The sequence below is a fragment of the Podarcis filfolensis genome (genome assembly GCF_964270895.1).
Source record: "Podarcis filfolensis genome assembly, chromosome: 17".
Lineage (NCBI taxonomy): Eukaryota > Metazoa > Chordata > Lepidosauria > Squamata > Lacertidae > Podarcis > Podarcis filfolensis.
Window position 1 is genome coordinate 9895100 of NC_139621.1, and position 25227 is coordinate 9920326.

Genomic DNA, 25227 nt, shown 5'->3' on the forward strand with positions numbered 1-25227 from the left:
CCTCGGGACTCTACTCAGGATACACCTCCTCTGCCGCACCCCTCACTGGTCCTATTTCACATCGTCAAGTGTCTTTGCCTGACTGCAATGTGTCTTTGAACTCTGTTACTTCTCTGGGTGGAAGATAAAGGGGTGCATTTGAGTGTGTGTAAAACTAGCCAACTATACAAAGGTGAAATTTAGATTAATTGCTGTCACTCTGAAAAAGGTTTCCTACCCATTGTTTAGCATGAGAACACGCTGTAGTGAAATTTGGCCTTCCACACCCTGTGCCGCAAGCACAACAAAGAGATCAGAAGTTTCCCCACAACTGCAGCTAAAATTTTGTTAGCTAAGAATTGGAAATCACAAGAAGTCCCGACAGTGGAGGAATGGCAGATGAAGATGATGGACTTTTCGGAGCTAGCTGACCTGACTGGAAGAGGAGGAGGAGTACCAGGAGGAATGGATGAAATTTAAAGACTATTTAGTATGGGACACGGGTGGCGCTGTGGGTTAAACCACAGAGCCTAGGACTTGCCGATCAGAAGGTCAGCGGTTCGAATCCCCGTGACGGGGTGAGCTCCCGTTGCTCGGGCCCTGTTCCTGCCAACCTAGCAGTTCGAAAGCACGTCAAAGTGCAAGTAGATAAATAGGTACCACTCCAGCGGGAAGGTAAACGGAGTTTCCGTGCACTGCTCTGGTTCGCCAGAAGCGGCTTAGTCATGCTGGCCACATGACCCGGAAAGCTGTATGCCGGCTCCCTTGGCCAATAAAGCGAGATGAGCGCTGCAACCCCAGAGTCGGCCACGACTGGACCTAATGGTCAGGGGTCCCTTTACCTTTAGTTAAATATGCTAAGATAGCTTAATTGGAAAAACTTGCAAATTCCAGATTGGCTTAGGAATTAATTATGTAATTTTAGAGAATAATATGTTTAAAGTTAAAATGAAAACAAAGTAAGAGGTTAAGTGATTAAGTTAATTTTATGAGAAAATCGGTTTTGGAAAACTGTTACAATGATATACACTGAAATTCAGCCAGGGGGATTTGAAGAAGTCACTTAACAATGTTACTAAGATTGGATAAAGTACAGTTAAGATGTATGGTTGTTTGTCTGTCTAAAAATTTTGGAAAACCAATTAAAAAAAATGAAAAAAGAAAAGTTTTCACCACTGAATTTGAAAAAAAAACACTGTTTAGAATGCCACCCAGCTTCTAAACTATGGTTAATCTTAGCTATGTAGAAACAAGCCAGCTTCAGAATCTTATGGTTTTAAGCTGGCTCGTTTTAAACAAAGATACACCACAATTTGTCTGGGGGGAGAAAAACGTTGCCATTCATTTTCACCAGCTTCCAGGCTCCTGCTTGTGGCTGCGCTGGGAAGGGCTGGGGGCACATAAACCCAGTGGCGTAGCATGGGGGGTGCAGGGGGGGCCGGCCGCACCGGGCGCAACATCTGGGGGTTAGGGTTAGGGGGCGCAAATCCATGGGTTAGGGGGCGCAAATCCATGGGTTAGGGGGTGCAAATTACTTGCCTTGCCCCGGGTGCTGACAACCCACGCTACGCCACTGCATAAACCCAAGTCAGCTTGTTCGCGAAATGTTAAACGATGGTTTAGCATAACATCCACAGTTGCCCATTAAGTCATCTATAAATTATGTCTGACCGTTTACCTCTGAAGTTTTAAAACTCTGATGGTTATATATTATGATCTTTTATAAATAACTTAGGTTAGAGAGGCCTTTGTACCACTTATGAACATGATCAGTGAATTCAGAGCTTCAAAGGAAGTAGGTTCACCGCCCACCTGACCAAGGGAGTCTTGTTAACATTGGCTGAATCTAATTAGTTCAGACCTCCTGGGAGCCAAATGTGGCAGATCCTAAGCTCTTCTTTCAAAAGAGTCTATGTGCACCTACGGAAAAGGTCAGATTTCACTCATTCTCAATATAACTGAAAGTTTATAGGGTGCTTCTGAAAGGGGAGCCTTATATCACAAACGAGTCATAAAGACCAGGTTTTTCTGTGACAAGTTCCTTCCACTTTTGCACATTCCTGGGTTTTTTTAGCCATGGATATTAATTGCTATTCCGCTATGCTATCCCTACCAACAAGTGAAGCTTAACAGAATATACCTGGGCTGTGTTTTTTAGGCCCTTCCTTCAATCACTCCTTCCCCAACCTCCAGGAGAATTTCTCTGTTCTGGGCATGCACGCATGCAGGTTTTTCTGTACGTGTAAGTGTACAACCTTTTTTTAAAAAAATCCCTGGAAGTTCATAACAGCAACCATTACCAGCTTTGGTTATCATGTTTCACGCTGGGCAAAAATCAGGTTTTTGTGGGAGGGCAACATCCATTTCTTTTTTACTTTTACTTTTTAATTCTGATGTTTTATTTGACTGGTGTAATATGAAGCCTACTCCTGCCCCCCAAGATGCACTAACACGTTTTCAAATTGGCAGTGTATTTTGGGTTATTTTTACATGTCAGATTTTTACACATCAGATGTTTACATGTGCCACGGAAGGGAAGTGGGGCTTAAATGTAAAAAATGTATAGGCTGACATTTTTATGATGACTACATCATGTGGACTCCGTGAAAAACATGTGCATTCATGAGCAACACTGATTCCACAAAAAATACTTCCACATGAAAGCACTCCAAGATAGCTGAGCATAGCACCATCAACCTTTTGCTACCTTTTACAGTGGTACCTCAGGTTACATACGCTTCAGGTTACAGACACTTCAGGTTACAGACTCCGGTAACCCAGAAATAGTACCTCGGGTTAAGAACTTTGCTTCAGGATGAGAACAGAAATTGTGCTCCGGCAGCACGGCAGCAGCAGGAGGCCCCATTAGCTAAAGTGGTGCTTCAGGTTAAGAACAGTTTCAGGTTAAGAACGGATCTCCGGAACGAATTAAGTACATAACCAGAGGTACCACTGTATTCTCCTGTTCAACAACTGCCTGTGCTAGCTGATGGATTTCATCTCTTGCTGTGCATCATATACATTCTTGATTTAAAAGAACTGTGTGGTGATACTGCAGCTCAAAGCCATCCATGCTAAATGCTCTACATGTTACTGACCTGAGAGGAATGTGTGCAGGGAAGCCAGGGAGGACTCCTACAAAGATCAGGAAGTGCAGGGACCAGTGCTTTTTTCTGGTAGTATGCAGTACCAGCAACCCCCCCCACCCCAAATCAGAGCCTCACATCTCTTTCCCAAAGCTCGCCCAACTTTGGAAAGGAGGCAGGAGGGCTGCAAGATCTCCTGTCAGACATCTCTTGCCACTTTCACAAAGCCTGGGAAGCTTTTGCCCAGCTTAAGGAGGGAAGCGCAATGCTCTGGCAGGGTCCGAGTGCCAGTGGCAAAGGAATATCTCTGGCACCCAGAGCAGCGAACAGGCGGGGGCATGGCTGGTGCGCGTCGTGGGGGCGTGGCGTACATCACGGGGGCGAGTGGCGAGCGGTGTGCATCAGGGGGGGCAGACGCGATGGCACCCCCCAGAATGGCACCCGGGGTGGACTGCTCCCCCCGCCCCCACGTTCTTCTGCCAGTGCCAAGAACCTTTCCTTGTGTGGTGCATACTGGCGCCTTTTTCCCCCTGGAAAAAAGCACTGTCAGGGACCTTGTCCAAATGCATCAACCCCTTAGGAGCCCCAGGCAAGATGGCATATTGGAGCTACTAGCTCAGGGCTCAGAAAACTTTTTCAGCAGGGGGCTGATCTACTGTCCCTCAGACCTTGTGGGGGGCCGGACTATGTTTTGAAGAAAAATATAAATGAACGAATTCCTATGCCCCACAAATAACCCAGAGATGCATTTTAAATCAAAGGACACATTCTACTCATGTAAAAACACACTGATTCCCGGACTGTCCGCAGGCCGGATTTAGAAGGCGATTGGGCCGGATCCAGCCCCCGGGCCTTAGTGTGCCTACTCGTGTACTAGCTGCTGCTAACACTCAGAGACACGACCCAGATGCACAAATTTCAGTCAGAATGTGCAAAAGCCCTTGTGTAATCCTGTAGCCAGGCAGAAGTTCCATGACACCCAAGCCTGGCCCTGGGAGAGTTTCCTTCCCAATTTTAATTAGGGCACTTACCACAAGCAACAGGCATTTGCTTTCCTTCACAGCCCCCCAGCATCCTGTGAAGCCCATGAGAAGTAGGAAGGTGCCAACGGCAATTAGCAGGTAGCCCACGTTAATCAGCTGCATTAACTGTGGAGCTGCAGCTCCCAGGACCTTCGCAAAGGAACCACCGTCCACCTTCACCCAGATGCCGATGCCCAGCAAAGCCAGGCCCCCCAGCTGGACAGGCAAGGGAGAGAACAGAGGTAAGAAGATGCCATTTCTCATCTAGGAAGCTGTCATTCTGCAGTGAACTCTGCCATTCCGCTAGCTTTTATACATATAAAGCGGTTTCCAGCTTCCTTAACTCTTAACATCCACTTTTGAGGATGTTAACATGTTAAAACATGTTTCTAATCACATGTTCCTGCCAACCTAGCAGTTCGAAAGCATGTCAAAGTGCAAGTAGATAAATAGGTACCACTCCGGCGGGAAGGTAAATGGCTTTTCCGTGCGCTGCTCTAGTTCACCAGAAGCAGCTTAGTCATGCTGGCCACATGACCCGGAAGCTGTACGCCGGCTCCCTCGGCCAATAAAGCAAGATGAGCGCCGCAACCCCAGAGTCAGCCATGACTGGACCTAAAGGTCAGGGGTCCCTTTACCCTTTACCTAATCACATGTATGCCAGTAAATGCAGGGCTTGGGGCATCTGCAGGGAAAGATCTGCAGGTAGGAAAGGGGGCTTAACCATTTTTCCACTGGCCAATTCTCCCAGGTGAATATCCCCAACCTATGTTTCCCACACAGTTTGCCTTTTTTTACTGGCCTTTGTGTCTAGTTGAGGGGGTGCGGAAGACAATACAATAAGCCTGGGGGTGCATTTGCATCCCTTCCTATCACTATTTCTCCCCAGTGAATGCCCCGTTATAAAAGACATATGCAGTTGAATGGAATTGTGTGGGTTTGTCTTTGCAACATTTAAAGGTAAAGGGACCCCTGACCATCAGGTCCAGTCATGACTGACTCTGGGGTTGTGGCGCTCATCTCGCTTTATTGGCCGAGGGAGCTGGCGTACAGCTTCCGGGTCATGTGGCCAGCATGACTAAGCCACTTCTGGCGAACCAGAGCAGCGCATGGAAACGCCGTTTACCTTCCCGCCGGAGCGGTACCTATTTATCTACTTGCACTTTGATGTGCTTTCGAACTGCTAGGTTGGCAGGAGCTGGGACCGAGCAACGGGAGCTCACCCCGTCACAGGGATTGGAACCGCCAACCTTCTGATCGGCAAGCCCTAGGCTCAGTGGTTTAACCCACAGCGCCACCCGCGTCCCTTTTGCAACATTTAGCTGTGCCCTTAAAAAATCATGGAATGTTTATGAATTTGTTCCACTGCTTGGCCCACCCAGCCGTGCCATCCTGGGCTACCATCCACCTTAAGGTAAAGGTAAAGGGACCCCTGACCATTAGGTCCAGTTGTGACCGACTCTGGGGTTGCGGCGCTCATCTCGCTTTATTGGCCGAGGGAGACGGCATACAGCTTCTGGGTCATGTGGCCAGCATGCTGCTTCCGGAGAACCAGAGCAGCGCATAAAAACGCCGTTTACCTTCCTGCTGGAGCGGTACCTATTTATCTACTTGCATTTTGACGTGCTTTCGAACTGCTAGGTTGGCAGGAGCAGGGACCGAGCAACAGGAGCTCACCCCATCGCGGGGATTCGAACCACCGACCTTCTGATCGGCAAGTCCTAGGCTCTGTGATTTAACCCACAGCGCCACCCGCATCCCATCCACCTTGCATACTCACCATCCACCTTGCATACTCACAAATATTATGCCGTTGAATACAAACATCATCACCTTCAGAAGGGAGAAGCAAACCATCTTTCTGCACCTGTAGCAGCAGAGATGAAGCCATTGCTTAGCCATTGACCAGTCCTGAGTTTGTCATCTAGGTGAAGAGACCACAGAAGAGCTGACATTTACACAGGTAAGTAACGCTGGCTTTGGCTAGGTCAGCAGCAGCTACTTCTACAGGCAGCTTGTTTTGGACAGGAATAGGTGTTGGAAGGTTAACTGCTCATCCCACCCCCCACCATAGGAGCCAACTCCTAGAAGCTGAGATTCCGCCCCCCATAAAATATTTGACTGATCTGGGGGGGCCCTAAAGTTTATTGCCATTCAAGTGGCATTGCCATTCAAATGGTGTGTGTGAGCTGCGACATATGATCGAATGTGCAGGGCAGGGCTTACCTGCCCCACTATTTTCTTCAGGTTAGCATCCCTGACCCCAACCCAACATCTTCCATTGCTTGCTAGCAAATCAAGCAACCATTTCCCATCTTCACCCTTCTACTGCATGAAAATTGGAGTGAGGTGAGAAACAACAGCACTTACTAGTGAGAGTGGGTGGTTCATCCTCTTGAACATTTGTTTTCCTTCCTATCTGCTCACTTTGACCCTTTCTTCTCCAGGAGTGCAGTGGGGGAAAGGCTGAGTCCCTAAGCTGCTAAGCTGCCCACCACTAGGCTAGCTGCCCATACATGTGCTTGCTGGGTTAATTGCAGCTTCCTTCCAAGGCAATTCTTTCAGGATGCTGAAAGGGATGAAGCTAAGAGAATAAGCAAAACCCATGCTTAGCTGTTGACCACAGTCCTGAGATTGTCACTGCAGTTGTTTCATAGTGAAATCTCAACGGAGTTCCAATCTGCTGCATAGACCTCACCTGATATTTGCCATTGGCATGACGGCCAAGAGAGGACCCAATATTTAATGTTTCTTTTATTTTGCCACGTGGTTACTTAAAATAAAATTTAAAAAACCAGCAGGGTGAAGCATCAGCCAGCCCTGCGGTGTTCTGGTCATGAAAAGTTTTCAGAGGCAGCTGCTTAGCTGAGCACCTGCTAGTTGTGAATCTGCAGTTTATTTTGAGGGATCCGCAGCTTGGCATTTGTAATGCTAATCAGTATTCCAAAGCAATTCTCTGAATCTAATTTGACAATTATAATTAAATCTGAACTTGACACTCAAGTTCAAGGGGAAGCATACGGGCCAACTCCTAAGGGCTGAGGCGGTCTTTGGGACCCCCATAAAATATTTGAGGGGATTCCCCCTCCCCACTTGATGGGCATTGCCATTCAAATGGTGTGTGTGCACCACATCATGTAATCAATTATGTGGTGCAGGGCTTGCCTAGCCCCCCCCCCAATATTTTATTCAAGTTGGCACCCCTGCAGGGAAGGACGGATGCAGGATAAAGAAAAGTATTAGTGGTGGCAAAATTGAATATTGCTAGCAGTTAGAAATAGGAGGAGTGTCTCCACCCCCATCGTTCTGCCCGGACACTGAGGTCCAGCGCCGATGGCCTTCTGGTGGTTCCCTTACTGTGAGAAGTGAGGTTACAGGGAACCAGGCAGAGGGCCTTCTCGGTGGTGGCACCCACCCTGTGGAACACCCTCCCACCAGATGTCAAAGAGAAAAATAACTACCAGACTTTTAGAAGACCTCTGAAGGCAGCCCTGTTTAGGGAAGCTTTTAATGTTTAATAGATTATTGTATTTTAATATTATGTTGAAAGCCGCCCAGAGTGGCTGGGGAAACCCAGCCAGATGGGCGGGGTATAAATAATAACTACTTCTTCTTCTTCTTCTTCTTCTTCTTCTTCTTCTTCTTCTTCTTCTTATTATTATTATTATTATTAAGGAAATATGTCTGAATCACTCAGCAAAAGGGGTTACAACCACATCATCCACTGAGCAAAGACACAAGCGGCAGGAAAGGCCCTTGATGGGAATGAACATGGGAACAAACCTTCCACACCAGCAAGCAATGCTGTTTGGGGACATACACACACACACACTGCTGAGTCTCCAGTATCACAATGTTGTGACTACAACTAAGACGCATAGCGCGTCGGGCTGACCCAATCTTGATGAGTTATGTTTTCGTCTGCAAAGTTGGTAGCAGAGGACAGATGTGCCCAGTTACCAATCAGACAGGATTTCGGCCACTCTGTGGTGGGAACAAGAAAGTTGGCTATGCGGGTGGTGCTGTGGTCTAAACCACAGAAGAAGAAGAAGAAGAAGAAGAAGAAGAAGAAGAAGAAGAGGAGGAGGGGGAGGAGGAGGAGGAGGAGGAGGAGGAGGAGGAGGAGGAGGAGGAGTTTGGATTTGATATCCCACCTTTCACTCCCCTTCAGGAGTCTCAAAGCGGCTAACATTCTCCTTTCCCTTCCTCCCCCACAACAAACACTCTGTGAGGTGAGTGGGGCTGAGAGACTTCAAAGAAGTGTGACTGGCCCAAGGTCACCCAGCAGCTGTAGGTGGAGGAGCGGAGATGTGCGCCGCAACCCCATAGTCGCCTTTGACAGAATGTAATCGTCCAGGGGCCATTTACTTTTTTTTACTTTTTGTCACTGAAAAGTTGGTCAAGTGACATCACTGCTATAGCCACTCCCCATTAAGTTTGTCAAGGCCTCCCTTTTCCTTTTGACCATGTCTTGCCACACCTGTATTCATTTGGTATCCCTTCCCTGGGATTTCCAACCTGCTACAAACCATTTCAGAGCCAGGGACGTTATACCAAGTGCCTGTGTAGCTGTCTGCACACATCAGATTAGTTATCACGTATTGGTCTCCTACATGCTTATTGCACAGCAACTCTGAAAGCAAGGCAAACAGCTAAGTTCTAGCCCTCACATGTGTCAAACATCCCCATATCTTCCTTGGAAGATTTCTGAATGGTTGTAAGACCCCCTCAGTCAAGGCTGCAGTGGCTGTACCTAAATCCAGACATGGAGTGTGTTGGTTCTGGATTGAGGTCTCCAAGAGGGTGAGGACAGCCTGCCACCAGACTGCTGGCAACAACTGCATTTATGGCTTTGCTGGGCCATTTTGCCAGCGTCCTTTTGTTGCTCAGCTTGGGCCCTTGTTTTCCTTGTTGCTGAAGACAAGCCAAGCTGTTGCTTAGCAGCACAGCAGCAACTGTTCTTTTCTCGGAAGTGCCTGGCTTTGGTTTCTCAGAGGAATCTCCACCAGGAGCCTTCGCTGCTGAGCACACTTGATGCATCCTGCAGAACAGGAAGCAAAAGCCTCAACCGGGTGCCTGGCTTGGAGGCCTGACAAAGGAAGCATCCTTTCCCAGGGTTCTCTGCAGGGTCTCTTGGAATGGAACTATGCATTATTTTATAGCATTTTATTAATTACATTTCTAACCCTCCCACGCTCCCAAAGGAGCCCAGGGCAGCAAACAGCAAAGTGTTAATAACAATGCAAAGAAAGACAAAATTCAAACGTATTTAAAAAGGTTTTAAGAGCATTAGAGGCACCACAAAATAGCCACATCACAACAGGAAGGTGTGAATCAGGGTCAGTGGGGTGTGGCCTGGGAAGAGTGGGTCCAGCTGGTATGGGAGCATGATTTGGGGAGTCCCTGGGCAAGACAGGCAGGCTTCGGGGGCTGCATTTGGGGCAGAGCTTCCTCACCCCTAGCCTAGGAGATTTTGGGGGCTACCACTGCTAGTTGTCAAAACTACTGTTCTCCAACTTTGGCTCCTTGGCCTGCATATGAACTATTCCCACAGACTCTGACCCAGCCTTCCCTTCCCCTGACTTAACATTCCCCTAACTTGCATTCCCTTGATGGACTCTTAAAACACCTCACTAAACCCACACAAATGTCAACCCTTGAAACTGCTACTGAGAGAATTACATATCTGCTCCTTGTTATATTGGGTCTATATGGGATGATTCAGTGATAAGGCATGCAATCCGGTCAGGACCAGACTGGGCACTAGCTGAGGGCCCAGTGGTTTAGAAGTGTCCTTCACTGGCCCATCGCAGCTATGCCATAATTCATAGCCCTCCCTGCTGGACCACTGGGTGCTTTTCAGTGGTGGCTGGTGAATGGCAATGCCCATCAACTTTGGGGGGAGGCAGCACCCTCAAATATTTTTGGAGGGGCTGAAGACCCCTTGGCCTCTAGAAGTTGGCTCACATGAACCTAATAGAATCTATGGGACAAGATTATAGTTCCTAGTTCCTAGTTTGTTATCTGTGTAAGAGCTTGGAGCACAGCTCCATTGGAAAACTTAAAAAGGAACTGTCCCCCTACAAAAGCTTTGGCCCATTGCATAATATGCCATAGCCAGAGAATTCTGGCCCAACGCTTATTGTGGGGTGCACAATCCAGTTCCTTATCCATGTATACATATTCAGGCTATAGTAGACATGAGATGTTGTGCTTCATGGTATCTTGTAACTAAACAAAGCACTGGGCCAAGCACAATTCTTGGAGAGCCAGTGTGGTGTAGTGGTTAAGAGCGGCAGACTCATAATCTGGTGAACCAGGTTCGCGTCCCCGCTCCTCCACATGCAGCTGCTGGGTGACCTTGGGCTAGTCACACTTCTTTGAAGTCTCTCAGCCCCACTCACCTCACAGAGTGTTTGTTGTGGGGGAGGAAGGGAAAGGAGAATGTTAGCCGCTTTGAGACTCCTTCGGGTAGTGATAAAGCGGGATATCAAATCCAAACTCTTCTTCTTCATCATCTGTAGAGGACTCTCTCCTGTAGGAGGGGTATGATATGGAGCAGCCCAAACCTTAATTTGGCTTGCACACTCCCAGTTACTTATTTGTAAAATGTCATGTGCATCCAGGTGTGCAAAACCAATTATTTTCATTGCTGAGAATGGTTGTGGATCTCAAAGGGGAGAGTCTGCCAGTTATGAAGATATATGATATGAGGGGGACAAAGCTCGTTTTGGGGTGCAGGTGCAGATAAACCTCAGTTCCTCATGAAATGTCCCTGCTGAGTTCTGTTTAGAACTTTTATGCTGACTAATCACCAACTTTCGCTTTGTAGCTAGAAGTCTAAGGCTGCAACGGTTGACTGGGCTACACAATCATTGACTGAAGTCTTAGTATGCAGCAAGCAAACATTAACCAAACTCTGACGGAAGAATAATTCTGGACAGCATGTCCTCAAGCCTGATCCCATCTATTTGAAGAAAGAGAGGGCACGTCTCTGTGAAACTGCTAGTTCAATCTCTCCCCTGAGCCAGTCTGGCTTAACCTAAAGCACCCCAACTACTGCACTGATTCCCCAAGTTAGACCAGGACTGAGAAAGGAAAAGACCCTGAGAACTTCAAAGTAGGGCTGCTTGATTTGCACCCCTCACTTCTACTTGTTTGAGCTGCAGAAATCAGCAGGTCAAACTTAACAAAGCAATGTGATGAACATTATCACCTGTTAATATCTGCAGATAAAGCTGCTATTAAAGGCACATCTACAGGGGCTGGGAAGGAAGCTGGTAACTCTACTTGAGAGTTGGCAATCTCACAAGCACCTTAAACTGCTCCAGAGGCCAGATACTGGTGTCAAGAAACACTGACATACCACATATCTGTTCAGTTTTACAGTCTTCCCCTGCTGCCTTGCCTTTATTAACCCGCTTCTGATGGGACCCCCATCCTTAGGTAAAGGAAAACAGAGGTATAACTCCATGTGATAATAGTCCATGTCAACCAGAGATCAGATTAGATGTAGGACTGGGCAGACTGGGTACTATGCTTTGAATCACAGTGTCCAAGCAGCTACTTCACTAAAATTCATTGGCAACTCCTGCTGATTTTTGTCTTATCATACAGCTCTTAAACATGGAGGTGCCTTGCTGCCCTTCTTTCTGTCAGGGCACTCTAGATCTGGCCCAGCACATCTTTCAATAGAAATTCAACACTTTGCACTCATTTCAACGTATCCAGGTGAAGCAGCTGTTCTACTCAACTTACCTTTAGATGGTTTTCAGCTATGAAATGTGCCGCTGTGCCCCCACCACCTCCTGTGCTCCTGGTTTTCAGGGTGTGGCCAGCTACTTAACAGGCACCCATATTCCTGCTGCCTAGAGCTGTACTTTCTCTCCCTGCCCTGCACCTGGTTCTGCGACAGTTTTGTCTCTTCTCCTCTTTGCTCCTTAACTCCCAGCCTGGGAAGAGGGAGGCGATTACATAGCAGTCCCGGGAGATGAGACAGTTCCTTAACCCTTTCTTTTCAAAACCCAAGGAACTGCTGGTTTATATTTGCGCCCAAGTGGCTTGGCTATCCCTGGTGGAGCTGCACCCAAATATCTTATCAGACTTTGGAAATTCTGACTGTTATTGCTCACATTACAGCTATAGGCAATGTCAAAGGCGCTTTGTAAATATATGAGCACAAGAGGCCATAGGTGCCAACTTGAAGAAAATATGGGGAGGGGCCTCTCCCCCTCCTGCTCTTCTCTCCCCGCACCACCTTCCTCCGCTGTGGGGAGCCAAGCCAGGAAAAAGAGGGCAGCTTCCGGCTAGTGGGGAGGTGGCTGCCCACAGTTGTGAGGGAGGAAGTTGGCAACTTGCAGAAAATATTGTGGTGTATGCACCCCCCCTAAACATTTTATTTGGGTGAAGGGCCCAGGGCCCTATAGAGCCAGTCCCTATACAAGAGGCACCTTGACACCCATATACTGTAACGTTACAATCAAAAGGCGACACACAAGTTGTGGTTAAGATGCGTTCCAGTTTGTCGTTGCATGCCTCTGTGGTAGATGCCATTGTGGAGTGTGCTCTGCATCACCACGAATGTAATGATGACACAGGGTGTTCCTTTTAGGGTAGTGTTATAAGAAAAAACAGCTCCCTTTTCCTTATGGGGTATCCAAGAGCCCGTATAGAGTCCTTAGGTAGGTTCTCTTTCGGTAGGAGAAAATAACAGAGACCAACCCGAGAATATTGAGAAGCAAAGCAGAGCAGCTAGTAAGCATGATCTTTATTAAACTGTTGCAACAGGGTCCCCTACTCACCCCACACAGGGAGGGAGGAGAGGAACCCAGAACAATACTGCGCAACCTCTTATATAGACTTTTGAAATTGCCCACCCTGTAGCTCAAGACCACCCCAAAAAACATCATACATACATCACAGAAGAAGGCGGTCCGCAGCAGAAATACATCACGGGAGGGGGGGTAGTCTACTACAGAAATCCTGTCCGCCAGGAAACCTGACAATGGTCAATCATTGCTCTACCTGGGCAGGCCTGGCAATCTTTTGTGATGGTAAATGCTTTAATTCCTGAAACCAGGTCACAGGCTCACCCTATTCATACACACATATTTGAGGTCAGTTTGGGAGAGTCAAAATGGTTTCAAGATTGATCTCCTGTACTATTTCAGACAAATGGTTTATATACTTATGTATGTGTTTGCATTGTAAATTTATGAACATTTTATTTATTTAGATAGATAGATAGATAGATAGATAGATAGATAGATAGATATGAGAGACCTTAGAATTCCTATAACAGCAGAAACTTCCAACACCCCATTTTTAAAAAGGATGTTGTGGGGGAAACTCATAATTTGAATCCTAAATGCTAATTGGGCATTTATACATATGGAATCCCCTATAACCAAACTAATATCCCAGGTAAGGAGGAGAGCATGAGAACCAAGCTTTGTTACAAATAGAGATGGAAAATGATTTACACACAGGCTTCTGGTATAAAAAGTAAAACACCTGACAACCTGGATTTAGAAAGGGAATCAGAAATGCACAGGTGTTTCAGTACACACCTGAATGACTGTTGCTGGGGATTTCTCCACCCTTTCAACCATTTTTTAAAAATGAAAATAAATATGACAACTGAACTCAAAATATCTTCTAGTCTAGGGAGTTCTTTAACATATATTCTTATTTTTATAACTCATATTTAAAACTGTTAGTAAAATAGTACATGCAATTTTACTTTAGATACAAGCTTAAAAGAGCTGTCCTGAAGCTTGCATACGTGTGAAATTTAGTTTTCACAATTCAAATGTTTTTAGTTTAACAACTTGCATTTAAACTTGAACATATTAACAAACTTTGATTCGGATCCCATGTAATTATTTATCTATCTCTGTCTACAAGTCTACAAGTTTTACATTTGACTGACTCTTGCTATGTGAACAATTCAAAGCATTTTAATGGTTAAGTCTCCATCTAGTGGAGACATTTGACTTGAGGCAAATCCTAAGAAGAAAATAGAAACAGAATTGTGTTTTTTTGAAAAATAAGTTTAAAAGATGCCAGCGATCAAAACTTAGGCCCAGCTCTGAAGCCATGAACTGAAGCTTTAATTTGGATAATTAGATAAAAGTGTGAAAGAGTGCTCAAAGACAGGGTCTGCTTGATAAGTCTCCACTAGAAGACATGATTGTAAAAAAATACCTCAAAGCGGTTTACACAAAGATAAAACAACAAAATCGAGAAAACATCACAACCATACTTTTAAAACACACAAAAGTTAAAATACTAAAGCAGATTAAAATTACCTTGGCTTTCTAAGCAGCTGGGTATTTTTCTCTAAACAAGAGTTTTTTTAGCAGGTGCCGAAAAACGTACAAGGTGCCTCCTTGATCATTTACTTTGCCAAACCTTTATTAGGCATTACAAATATAGGGCATCATAAAACATCTATATATACAATTTTTAAAATATATACATATAAACAGCCATGTAAAATATGTAATAACAAGAATTTTCATTGGCGATTCTCTAAGAGATACTATTGACAAAAACTCAGCCACCCTTGCAGTTACTTCCAGGTTAAAGTCAGACAGATAGAATCTGATACTTTCATTGTGCCCTGATGTTAGAGACCTGCTTGATCTCAATAGACAGGAAGTTACCAAGTGTAGGTGCTGCCACACTAAATCATTGTGTTCTTACAAATGCGGAATGGGTATTACATGGCACCTGTAGTAGCGTCAATTCCACTAATCAAAGCAGTCGAATGGGTGTTATGTAGGGTAAGGCGATCTCATAGGTAAACCGGCTCCAGGTTCTTATGGGGTTTACATGCTAACAGTAACTTGGCACGGTAGCAAATCAGCAACCAGCACAGACCTCTGAGCACGGCTGCTACCCGCTGACAAAGCCTGTCCACAGTCGTGCTGCAGCATTCTGTGCCAAACTGCAGCTTCTGGATCAAGGGCGCAAAGTAATAATAAATTTAAAAAGGATTTTGTGTGTGCAAATAAGAAATATGGGGGGGGGGGAGAGACTAAATAAGAGCCAGTGTGGCACGATGTGTTGGAACATATGACCTGGAAGAGCGGGGTTCAAATCTCCACTCAGCCATGAAGCTCCCTCGGGGACCTTAGGCCAGCCATCTTTTCAGCCCAACCTACCTCACAGGGTTGTTGTGAGGATGAAATGAGGAGAACCATGAAATGAGGAGAACCATGAAATGAGGAGAACCATGTGCACACCACCTTGAACTCCTTGGTATGTGTATGTATGTGTGTGTGTGTACACCCACCCACCCCAGTGCTTTTCCTGGGGGGACGAAGGGGTACACATACCCCTAAACATTTTGAAAATCTAAGTTTGGCCTCATTGAGGGGCAGTATTTCAATATGAGTAGGAAAATGAGAGTACCCCAAACATTTTTTAAGAAAAAAGCACTGTGTATGTATGTATGCCTATCTATATTTATGTAATAGGGTATAAGGCAGTACAGTGGTACCTCTGGATGTGAATGGGATCTGTTCCAGAGCCCCGTTCGCATCCTGAGCAGAGCGTAACCTGCGACTGCGCGTCGCAATTCACTTCCACGCATGTGCGTGACGTCATTTTGAGCGTCTGCGCATGCATGAGCGGCAAAACACGGAAGTAGCGCGCTCTGTTACTTCTGGGTCGCCACAGAGCGCAACTCTTAACCTGAAGCTACTTCAACCCGAGGTATGACTATATAAATTCAATATATAGAGCATTTATATACCACCCTATACCTGGAAGTCTCAAGGTGGTTCACAGAACAAAATCAAAATATACAATATTTTGAATACAAAACTTGTCCTCTCGAAGGGTGCCCTATAACCAGAGTCCGCACCTGCTCCTGCGAACCCTGCCGCCTGAGGCAGCTACCTCAGCTCGCCTCTAGGGTGGGCCGGCCCTGCCACGGAGGCAACCTGAGGCACCTGCCGCCGGGCAGGATCCCGACTGAGGGAAGGAAAGAAGGCCGCCCCATCCTGCCTCGCGCCGTTCCCGCCCTCCCTCAGGCAACGATCCCGAGGCCGACGGGAGAAAGCGAGCGAGGGAAAGAGAGAGGCTGGGGTTGCCTCGGCCTCCTCAGCCGCCAGGGGCGGCCCTGGCCTCCGAGGCGGGGCTTCGGGGACGGGGTCCCACCCCCTCCTCCTCCTCCTCGGCCGGCCGCTCCTTCCCTGGCGCGAGGCTGCGCCGGAGAAGCGGAGGGGCGCCCAGGCACCTTCTGAGGGAAGCCGCCCCAGAGCCGAAGGCGCGCCGGGCGCGGGCGACGCCAAGGCGGAATGGCGGCTGCAGAGCGGAGGGCCTTCGCGCACCGCATTAACCGGTGAGGGGCGACGGGAGAGAGGAGGGCAAGCGAGGGGGAGGGCGGGCGGGTTCGCGCACCAGCAGCCGACCGGGGTCGAGGGGATGGCGGGGCTTCCTACCCCGGGGCTCAGCGGCTGGCGAGCGGGGGGGGTGTGAGGGTGGCCAACCCGACCCCTCCCTCAGTCGCTCAGCTGTTCGGCAGCGGAACGGGCTCCCACGAGAAGTGGCGGACTCGCCTCCCTTGGAGGTTTCCAGGGATGATCTGGTTGAGATTCCTGCATTGCAGGGGGCCTGGACCAAGTGATCCTCTGGGTCCCGTCCAGCTCGACCCTTCCATATAGAGTCTAGGATTCCAAAGGTTCTCTTGCTTTTGCATTTCTCTTTCTCCTTCCACACTCCCGGAAACAAATGAAAGCCCAGCCTTGGGAATGCCCATGAAATCTACTAGTCCTCCGAAAAGTGGCTGGGGAAACCCAGCCTGATGGACAGGGTATAAATTATTATTATTATTATTATTATTAGTAGTAGTAGTAGTAGTAGTAGTAGTAGTATTCCTCCCTTGCCTATATGTATGCCAACGCTAAGCTGCTAGCAGTTCATTGGTATGTTGCGGGGGAGGTAGGAAAGGAATAAAAACTAGTCCTCAGGAAATTGTTCCTTGCCTGTGCATGCTTCTGCTAAGACTTTTGGGGTTTGCTGGTATGTTGTAGGGGAGGTAAGTGTGGTTCAAAAGACTGACCATCCCTGATCTTGCCCTTTTTTGTTTCTGCTCTGAGTGCCACTGCATGAGCTACCTGAATGGATGCTCCTAGTTACTAAGTTACTCTTGTCTTGGGGTTGTGTGTACTAAAGTAAGGTCAAAGAGGAATAAGAACAGTGAGCCCATCCATCCAGACACTATCACTTTCGGTATGGGTTCAGTTCTGGAGGGGTGTGTGGGCAGGTGCTAATGGCTACTCTAGGTTAATTCATTGCAACACAAGAATGCGATCTTGCGTGCTCACCTGTTCAAATTCAGGGTGACTGCTGCTGTTTTCAGTCTGTATCTTGCCCGAATAATTGATGCTTTTGAATTATGGTGCTGGAGGAGACTCTTGAGAGTCCCATGGACTGCAAGAAGACCAAACCTATCCATTCTTAAGGAAATCAGCCCCGAGTGCTCACTGGAAGGACAGATCCTGAAGCTGAGGCTCCAGGACTTAGGCCACCTCATGAGAAGAGAAGACTCCCTGGAAAAGACCCTGATGTTGGGAAAGATTGAGGGCACGAGGAGAAGGGGATGACGGAGGACGAGATGGTTGGACAGTGTTCTTGAAGCTAACAACATGAGTTTGACCAAACTGCGGGAGGCAGTGGAAGACAGGAGTGCCTGGTGTGCTCTGGTCCATGGGGTCATGAAGAGTCGGACATGACTAAACAACAGCAGCAGCAACAACACAGCTTACAGAGTAATACAAAAGGCCAGGTCTCTATCCCAAGCAGTTTACATGTTAGCATTTTAATATGGGTGAGGCCACAGAGGTAGCAAGGGTTAAACAATACAGTGGTACCTCGGGTTACATATGCTTCAGGTTACATACGCTTCAGGTTACAGACTCCGCTAACCCAGAAATAGTACCTTGGGTTAAGAACTTTGCTTCAGGATGGGAACAGAAATCGTGCTCCAGCGGCGCAGCAGCAGGCCGAGGCCCCATTAGCTAAAGTGGTGCTTCAGGTTAAGAACAGTTTCAGGTTAAGAACAGACCTCCGGAACGAATTAAGTACGTAACCAGAGGTACCACTGTACATTTCAAAGCTGAATATATTTTAATGACAAATGAGTGGGACGGTATATGTAACTGTTAAATGCATTGCCACACTCCCTTTCTTGTTGCTGTTCTAATGGTCTCTTCTTCATCTGTACACTCCCATTTTTCCACCAGAAGTAGTGGAACAGAGGGAGGGCTTGATTTGCCTTTCAGAAGAAATATACTTCATGGTGGAACAACAGCCCTATAAACAAGGGTACAGCAGATTATCACCTTTATGGAGGTGGAGGCAAAACGGATTGCCTATTCTTGTGATAGATGAATGTGTAAACATCTTCCATATTCCCCATCCTCATAAAGTGAAGCTACTTTGAATTGGTTGAGTTCACATGACAGGAGCAGTAGGGAGAGAGACAGACAGACATACGGTAACTTTCAGGGAGGTAGAGTGTGAGACTACCAGAATCAGATTATAGATTTTCAGTGTCAATCTGCTGTACTCATTCTGATTGATAGCATGGCATATATTGTACACTATGTATCTTAATTTTCCCTTTTTCTTGGAGTTAACTGGGGGTGAAGACATGGTATCCTCTTTCACTCCATCTCTGCTCTACATACATAGTTTAAAAGGTTCTTTTTTTGATAAACAAATGGGAGCTTCTTAGCAAGTCAAGGCAAGGCTAAGCTTTTAATAATTAGCTTCAAGTTTTTAACTTGAAGTAGAAACAAGAAACAAGTAGCTTTTTAGCAAACGAAGCACATGCATACATTTGTTTGTAGGGAAAGTTTTTCTGCAGACTACTAAAAATGTGTATGTCCATACTATACTGGTAGCCTGAATATGAATGAATGAATGAATGAATGAATGAATGAATAAATAAAGTGTTATTCAAAATCAAGGTTGTCCATATACTTCAGTGTGTGGATCTGTGAAATAAGTAGATGTTTAACGATATGAATCTGTAGGATATTTTTCAACAGTGAAATAGGTGATAGTAGAATATACTGTTGTTTAATGAATTGTAATGGTCATTTTTATTATCTGTTTTGAGAGCTAGTACAAGATTGTGGTTAAGAGAGCTGCTTGAAGTCCTACTATTGCTACAAACTTACTAAGCATCCTTAAGCAAGTCACTAGTCCTCAACCTCTGTGACCTTTTGTGGCTTGCAGTGGGGGTGGGGATGTGGGTGATCATATGGACCCTAACCTCCCCCCCAATAGATAGCCTTTTCCCACTCTGTTCTCCCCCCTTTTTTGGTTACAAATGTGCCCACATGCTATAGCACTCATTTTGCTAACATAGTGAATGACTCGTAGCTCAGTTGGTTAGAACATGGTGCTGAAAATGCCAATGTTGTGGGTTTGATCACCATATGACCATCTGTATATTCCTGCATTGCAGGGAGTTGGACTAGATAACCCTCAGGGTTCCGTCCAACTCTACAATTCTATGAGTCTGTGATTATATGAGTAGAAGCTCCCATGAGTCTACTAGGAGAATCTGTCTGCTGTGTCTCTGCATGATACACTGTTCTGGCCTTGTCCTTCTATTCTGAAAACACACTCAGATCAGTGACTTATTAGGAAACACAGAAAGATGAGAATGTATACTCTTACAAACTTTTTGAGCTGCAGACTTGGAATGTGCCTCCAATTATAATTCAGAAAAATGTGTACTTCAGCTATCAAAACGTGAGGGGCCCTAGCACAATGACAGAGAGCCTCATTTGCAAGCAGGTTGTTCCTTTGCATCAGCTGGTAAGGGTGGGAAAGACCCCTGTTGGAAACCTTTTGAGTACTGGACATAGTTCTAGATGAACCAGTGGCTTTAAGGCAGCTCATAAATGAGTGTTAATGCTAATTGATGGTTCGGATTCTCAAGTCTCATAATTTTAACAGTGATAACCCCTCCCCCAAACTATCCTGGCAAACTTTTAAGCGGATGGAATGTTTGTTACTATTGCTATACTGTATTCTGCTTATAGATGTTGGGTTATAAGTGTAGCATCATTTACCTTTGTATACTCATTGCGTTACTTACCTGCACTGACTTAGCTTCACAGAGCATACAGTAAATAAAGAAAAAAGAAAAAGAAAGAAAGAAAGTGAGGATGCTTTAGTTGGATGTGAGCCACTTTTGTTTGTGGGAAGATTTGAAGTACAATCTTGTGTGTGTCTATTTGGGAATGAATTTGATAGTTGATCGGCATTCAGCTATATTGCTACACATTACAGACCAGCCTTTCCCAATCTGGCGCCCTGCAGATGTTTTTGGGTCCAACTACCTTCAGCTCTGCCAAAACATCCGGAGGGCTCCAGAATAGGGAAGACAGGTATATATGGTATTTTCAGGATCTTGCAAGCCTAACATCAGGGCAGAACTTTTAGTCTTGGATATTCGGAAGCTGTCTTTGGAGAATACTGAAATGCAGCACATTTCTAGCTCTGTGGAGGACAAATAGACTGTGCACAGGCTGACAATAGGTCTCAGTTTTTGTGGGGACGCACCTTTGCCTGGGGATTCTGAGAAAGAAGAATGGTTTCTGTAATTATAAGGGCTAGAGGTCTGGAGCTGGAGGCTTGCCAGGAAGAAGCCCAAATGCATATTAAGCTGGACTTTAATACTGAAGAGCAAGGAGAGAGAATTTTGCTTTCAGATTAGCAAAGCTAATCTCTTTCTTGAGGGTGTCTGCCTGAATAAGCCTGAGACTTCTCAGGAAGCTCTCATGTTGCAAGCGTGGGAGGAAACATGTTTGTGGGAACAGATCCTTAGTGGATAAGTAGCAGTGCATGCTTAAATCTCAGTCCCATCCACCCTCTGCTGTTTGCAATGTTTTATGGAAAGGAAGGAAACAGTATCTTCCTTTTGATGGGAGGAGCCTTGGCAGATGTGCTGTGATTTTTCTTGCATGTATTCCCCCCCCCCCATTTGCTTCCTGCCTTTGCTCCCTTTTGACCGCTCACTGGAAAGTTCAAGCTAATGTTTTTGGAATGCAGCCTAATGGTTATTGTTGTTGCTTGAATGGTTCTTGAGTGAGCCCTTCCAGTTGCAGCTCATTTTAACTTGAGCAGCAGTTTTTGAAACCAAAATGTTCTCTCTCTTCCTGCCACTCCACCCTTTCTTCCCTTAAATGCTAGCGGGCAACAAATAACTAAAATGCGTCTGGTTGCCTGTTTGTGAAGCACAAGGCACTGTGGGGAGCCTCAGGGTGACTTCAGTGCTGACAGAAGTTGAGGGTGAATAATTTCTGGTACTCTGGTTCTGTGGCCGCTCTTGGTTTTCTCTTTCTTTATCAAGGCAGTGATAGACCTATAGAGGAACATGGGTGCAATAACAGGTCCTCAATGGTTGCTTTAGATGGAGGAATGTACACCTTTATTCCCCATAGGGAGATTTAGATCTCTTTTTTCCTAGTGTGTCTGTGTGTGTCTGTGTAATATACTGCCAGTTTAGGATGCATCTGATGTGTAGACACTTGTCTATGAAAGCTTATGCCATAATAAATTTGTAACTCTTTGAGGTACTACAATACTTTGTATTCAAGGGTAATTGTGAATAGATGAGGAGATAAGGTTGTATTTGACTGTACAGTGGAACCTTGGTTCTCGAACCGCTCCATTCCCGAACATCGAAAACCTGGAAGTAAGTGTTCTGGTTTTTGAATGTTCATTGGAACCTGAACGTCCAATGCGGCTTCCAATCTGCAGAAAGCCTAGCTGTCAACCAATCAGAAGCTATCCCTCGGAATTCAAACGTTTTGGAAGTCGAACATCCTTCTTGAATGGATTACGTTCGACTTCCGAGGTTCCACTGCACTATTTTCTGCCATGGAAGTCTATGGCACACAAATACCTGATGCAGTTTATTTTATGTATCTGTCAATTCACCTATCTACTCAGCCATCCAGACAGTTTACAGGGACATACCTATTCAGCTTGAACAGCAGAGCTGTATCACGTGCCTTCTTTACACAGTTGCAAAATCCCTTCTTGCCCTGTTCCACATAGTGTTGAACTTCAGGTTTGCTTTCCTTCAGTAATGAAGATTCTGCTAGTGTATACCTCCTGGTTTTGTTAGTTTTGTAGCTATTGCTGTCCATGGAAGAGCTGAGATTGCAGTATTGGAAGCAAGTTAATAGCATTATATACACGATCAAGTGCTGCTGGTGTTAAGACAAGGGCTGTCAGACTTCAGTCTTGTATGTTCTGATTTGCTTAATTTAAAAAATTAGGGTCCTGTGGTCCAATGATGTATGCTAAATTCACAAAGGAAGAGGGTACTCTCAGGATCTCATAACATTTAATTAACCAGTTTTGTGATTTCAAATATTTCACGTTTGCTTAAAAAGGACCGTCTTGATTAAACCAAGGCCAGCTAGTCCAGCGTTTTCATTTACTTTTGCTGGAGTCCCGGCAATCACCAGATGGTAGGTGGTTCACCAGAAGTTGTTCAGTGAATTGCAATCTGCCTTCTGTCCTTAGGAGAATTTCTTTTCCTTTACAGACCTCTTCCTTGTTTTCTGTAGGCACTTTCTCTCCAGGGAAGTGAGGAAATGATTTAAACTAAGGAACTAAAGTTAGGCAGTTTGGAAGTCCAGGAGTTAAGTCTGTGGTTGAAGGTAGGTGAGCCAAGAGAGAAAGAAAGGGAAAACAAATGGAGTGAGAGGTGAGTTGCCTTGGGGACCCTATCAGCTTATAGCATCCCTGACCACTGGTCCTGCTAGCTAGGGATGATGGGAGTTGTAGTCCAACAAGAGCTGGGGACACAGGTTTGAGAAACACAGGCTTATAGGATGAGGTGAACATTGATGACAGAAACTCCCTTCCTTTCCGGCTACATAAATATAGCAATAAAGCTCTTGTGTTCAGGGCTGGCAGTCCGCCCTGAGCCATTTATCACAGCAGAGAATGATTTCAGAAAGACAGAAAAATGTGAACTCACCTTCAACCCAAGAGTGCCAGCAGTAGGTATTGCTTAGAAATCCTGGAATTCTTTCTTCTTAATATCTGAGGATTACACCCAAGACAACAGTCTCTGAATATTATTCATTGTGTTAATAGCTTACACATTCTCCCAAAATGTGGGAGTGTTATGTTAGCCTTGCAACAAACCTGTGAGGTTCCTCATTGGTTGGCCTGTGAGGTTCTCAGAGAGTTGTGTCTTCGTTCAGTACTATTATTGTTACTGAGGTTAGATTAATTGAGCATAGCAATGACAAAGGGGCAGGAGAGGAAGACAGAGAGATGCCCTCCACAAGCATTGGGGCTTTTTACATCCCGACCACCTTGAGATAGTATCTGAAACACTGCAGGAAAAGTGGCCAGGTCAGGCTGTGGGACAGCCTGTTGGAAGGTTGGTTGCTTGTGTTCCAGGCAACTTGGAGAATTTGTTGAGCCATGAAATCAGTGTAGGTACTCTGGACATGGGGAGGAGTTCAACCTAGTGCTATGGCAATTGTAATGTCAGTGCAAACCTTTTTTAGCTTGCCAGATGGAACAACACCCCCCTTCCCCTTCATGCTGTTTCTGGGGATTCTCCAGACCCCACCGTGACTAATTTCAGAGGCGAATGGTGCAAGGAGCAGGGGAAAGCCCTGCTGTGCTAGAGCAAGTCCTTGTTGCTATAGCAGGACTCTCATTAGTTTGAAACCTGAATTCGTGGGTGGCTATTGTTACATATGAATCTGAGAATGGTAGCCTTGAATCCAGTGGAAGTTGGTTGAAACTTCAACTGCCCCTGCAACCTGGCTTTCAGGAATGATATTCAAGTATGACAAAGTTGAGAGAACTTTGAAATATCTTCTTGTGTGGAATGGACTTGGAAACCAAGACTTTAAAAATCAGAGGTTCTTTTGGCTTGCTTCTTTCCTGTCCTTCAGCTATATCATCTATATCCTTATATAGTCCTTTCCTGAGGGTGGGTGGAGTTTCTCAATAATAGTTTCAAGGAGATGGCTGAGGAGTCTATATTCTCCCTCTGTTCTTGATAATACATAAAAAAATAAAAAAATTGTCCAGTAGCACCTTCAGATAATGTTCTTCTTGATAGTGTTACTTTTGAGTTAATGCAGTCCAAAGTGGTATTGATGATGAGAAGTGCTACTGTCAAGCCAGTGAGCATGATACCCTTTTCCTTCTGGGAGGTCAGTGTGTGCAGAAGAAATGAACGAGGCATGAGTCTGTTTAGCTCAGTGCTCTAGAGCACACAAAGGCATGGTGGAGGTGTCACTTTGGAAAATGTTTTGCTTTATTCAGCTTGGCAGGCCACAGCACAAGCAGGGAATAATTTATGGCTTGTGGCTTTGGTTAGTCTCCCAGCTCAAAAAACAAAAACAAGCCCCCAAACTGTTAGGCTGCTGCCCCAGCAGGGGGGCCAACTTGAATAAAATATTGGAGGGACCCAGGTAAGCCCCACCCCACATAATCAGTCACAAGATGCAGCGCTTGCATGCCATTTGAATGGCAATGCCCATCAACTTTGTGGGAGCCCAGCCCCCTCAAATATTTTATTGGGGGGGGGGGGCTGAACAGACCTTGACCCCTATGGCCTCTAATCTTTTCTTCTAGGCCATTTGGGCTGGGGAGCATCGCAGTTAAATCAGCAGGAACTGATTCAGGGTAGAGCTACATATTACTTACAAACCTGGGTAACCCAGCCAGCAACTGCAGTTAGGGGAAAAAAACCAGTATTGGAAAAGGGGTACTTAGAGCGGAAAAGTGATGGTGAGTGGGTGGTGCTTAACCCTTTCCTTGCTTCCTGTTTTTCCTCACTGCAGTTACTCTCCCTGGGGGTCAAACTAGAAGTTATATGATGTTAAATGACTCTGTGTGTTTTAAGTGCAGTTTTATTTATTTGTTTAATGCAAATAGTATCAGCTTTGGTGCGTCTCTGTGTGTGAGATATAGTTATCAGGATTACAGCAGGTGCATAGGAGGAATGTAAACATTTCCTCCATGTGTTCCTGAAGAGATTGCTGAAGGTGCCGTTGGGGGATTTCTCAATGGAAGAAAACATTAACTTCAGAAGAAGGCTTTTCCTCAGGACTGTGGCAGGG

General features: G+C 45.8%; 2 protein-coding genes across 12 annotated transcripts in view; one reads left to right on the plus strand and one right to left on the minus strand.

Moving 5' to 3' along the window:
- TSPAN16 (tetraspanin 16) overlaps positions 1-16041 on the minus strand; it is a 53866-nt gene extending 37825 nt beyond the window's left edge. The window contains exons 1-4 of one of the 2 annotated variants that reach the window (XM_083594025.1): positions 15960-16041; positions 11846-12039; positions 5888-5954; positions 4097-4303 (exon numbers count right to left, since the gene is read on the minus strand). In XM_083594025.1, coding sequence (XP_083450151.1) covers positions 4097-4303; positions 5888-5944 — 264 coding nt within the window. In that variant the 5' untranslated portion in view covers positions 5945-5954; positions 11846-12039; positions 15960-16041. Of the gene's footprint in view, positions 1-4096; positions 4304-5887; positions 6012-11845; positions 12040-15959 lie in introns of both variants that reach the window. The other variant, XM_083594024.1, reaches the window with a different exon arrangement.
- A 112-nt stretch (positions 16042-16153) lies between these two features.
- Positions 16154-25227, plus strand: part of DOCK6 (dedicator of cytokinesis 6) — a 94656-nt gene continuing 85582 nt past the window's right edge. For 6 of the 10 annotated variants that reach the window (XR_014542962.1, XR_014542963.1, XM_083592671.1 and 3 more), the window contains exon 1: positions 16271-16439. Coding sequence is in view for 6 of the 10 variants with exons in the window: in XM_083592671.1 (XP_083448797.1) it covers positions 16396-16439 (44 nt within the window). In the remaining 4 variants the exon portion in view is untranslated. Of the gene's footprint in view, positions 16440-25227 lie in introns of all 10 variants that reach the window. The other 4 variants (XR_014542960.1, XR_014542961.1, XM_083592673.1 and 1 more) reach the window with 1 other exon arrangement.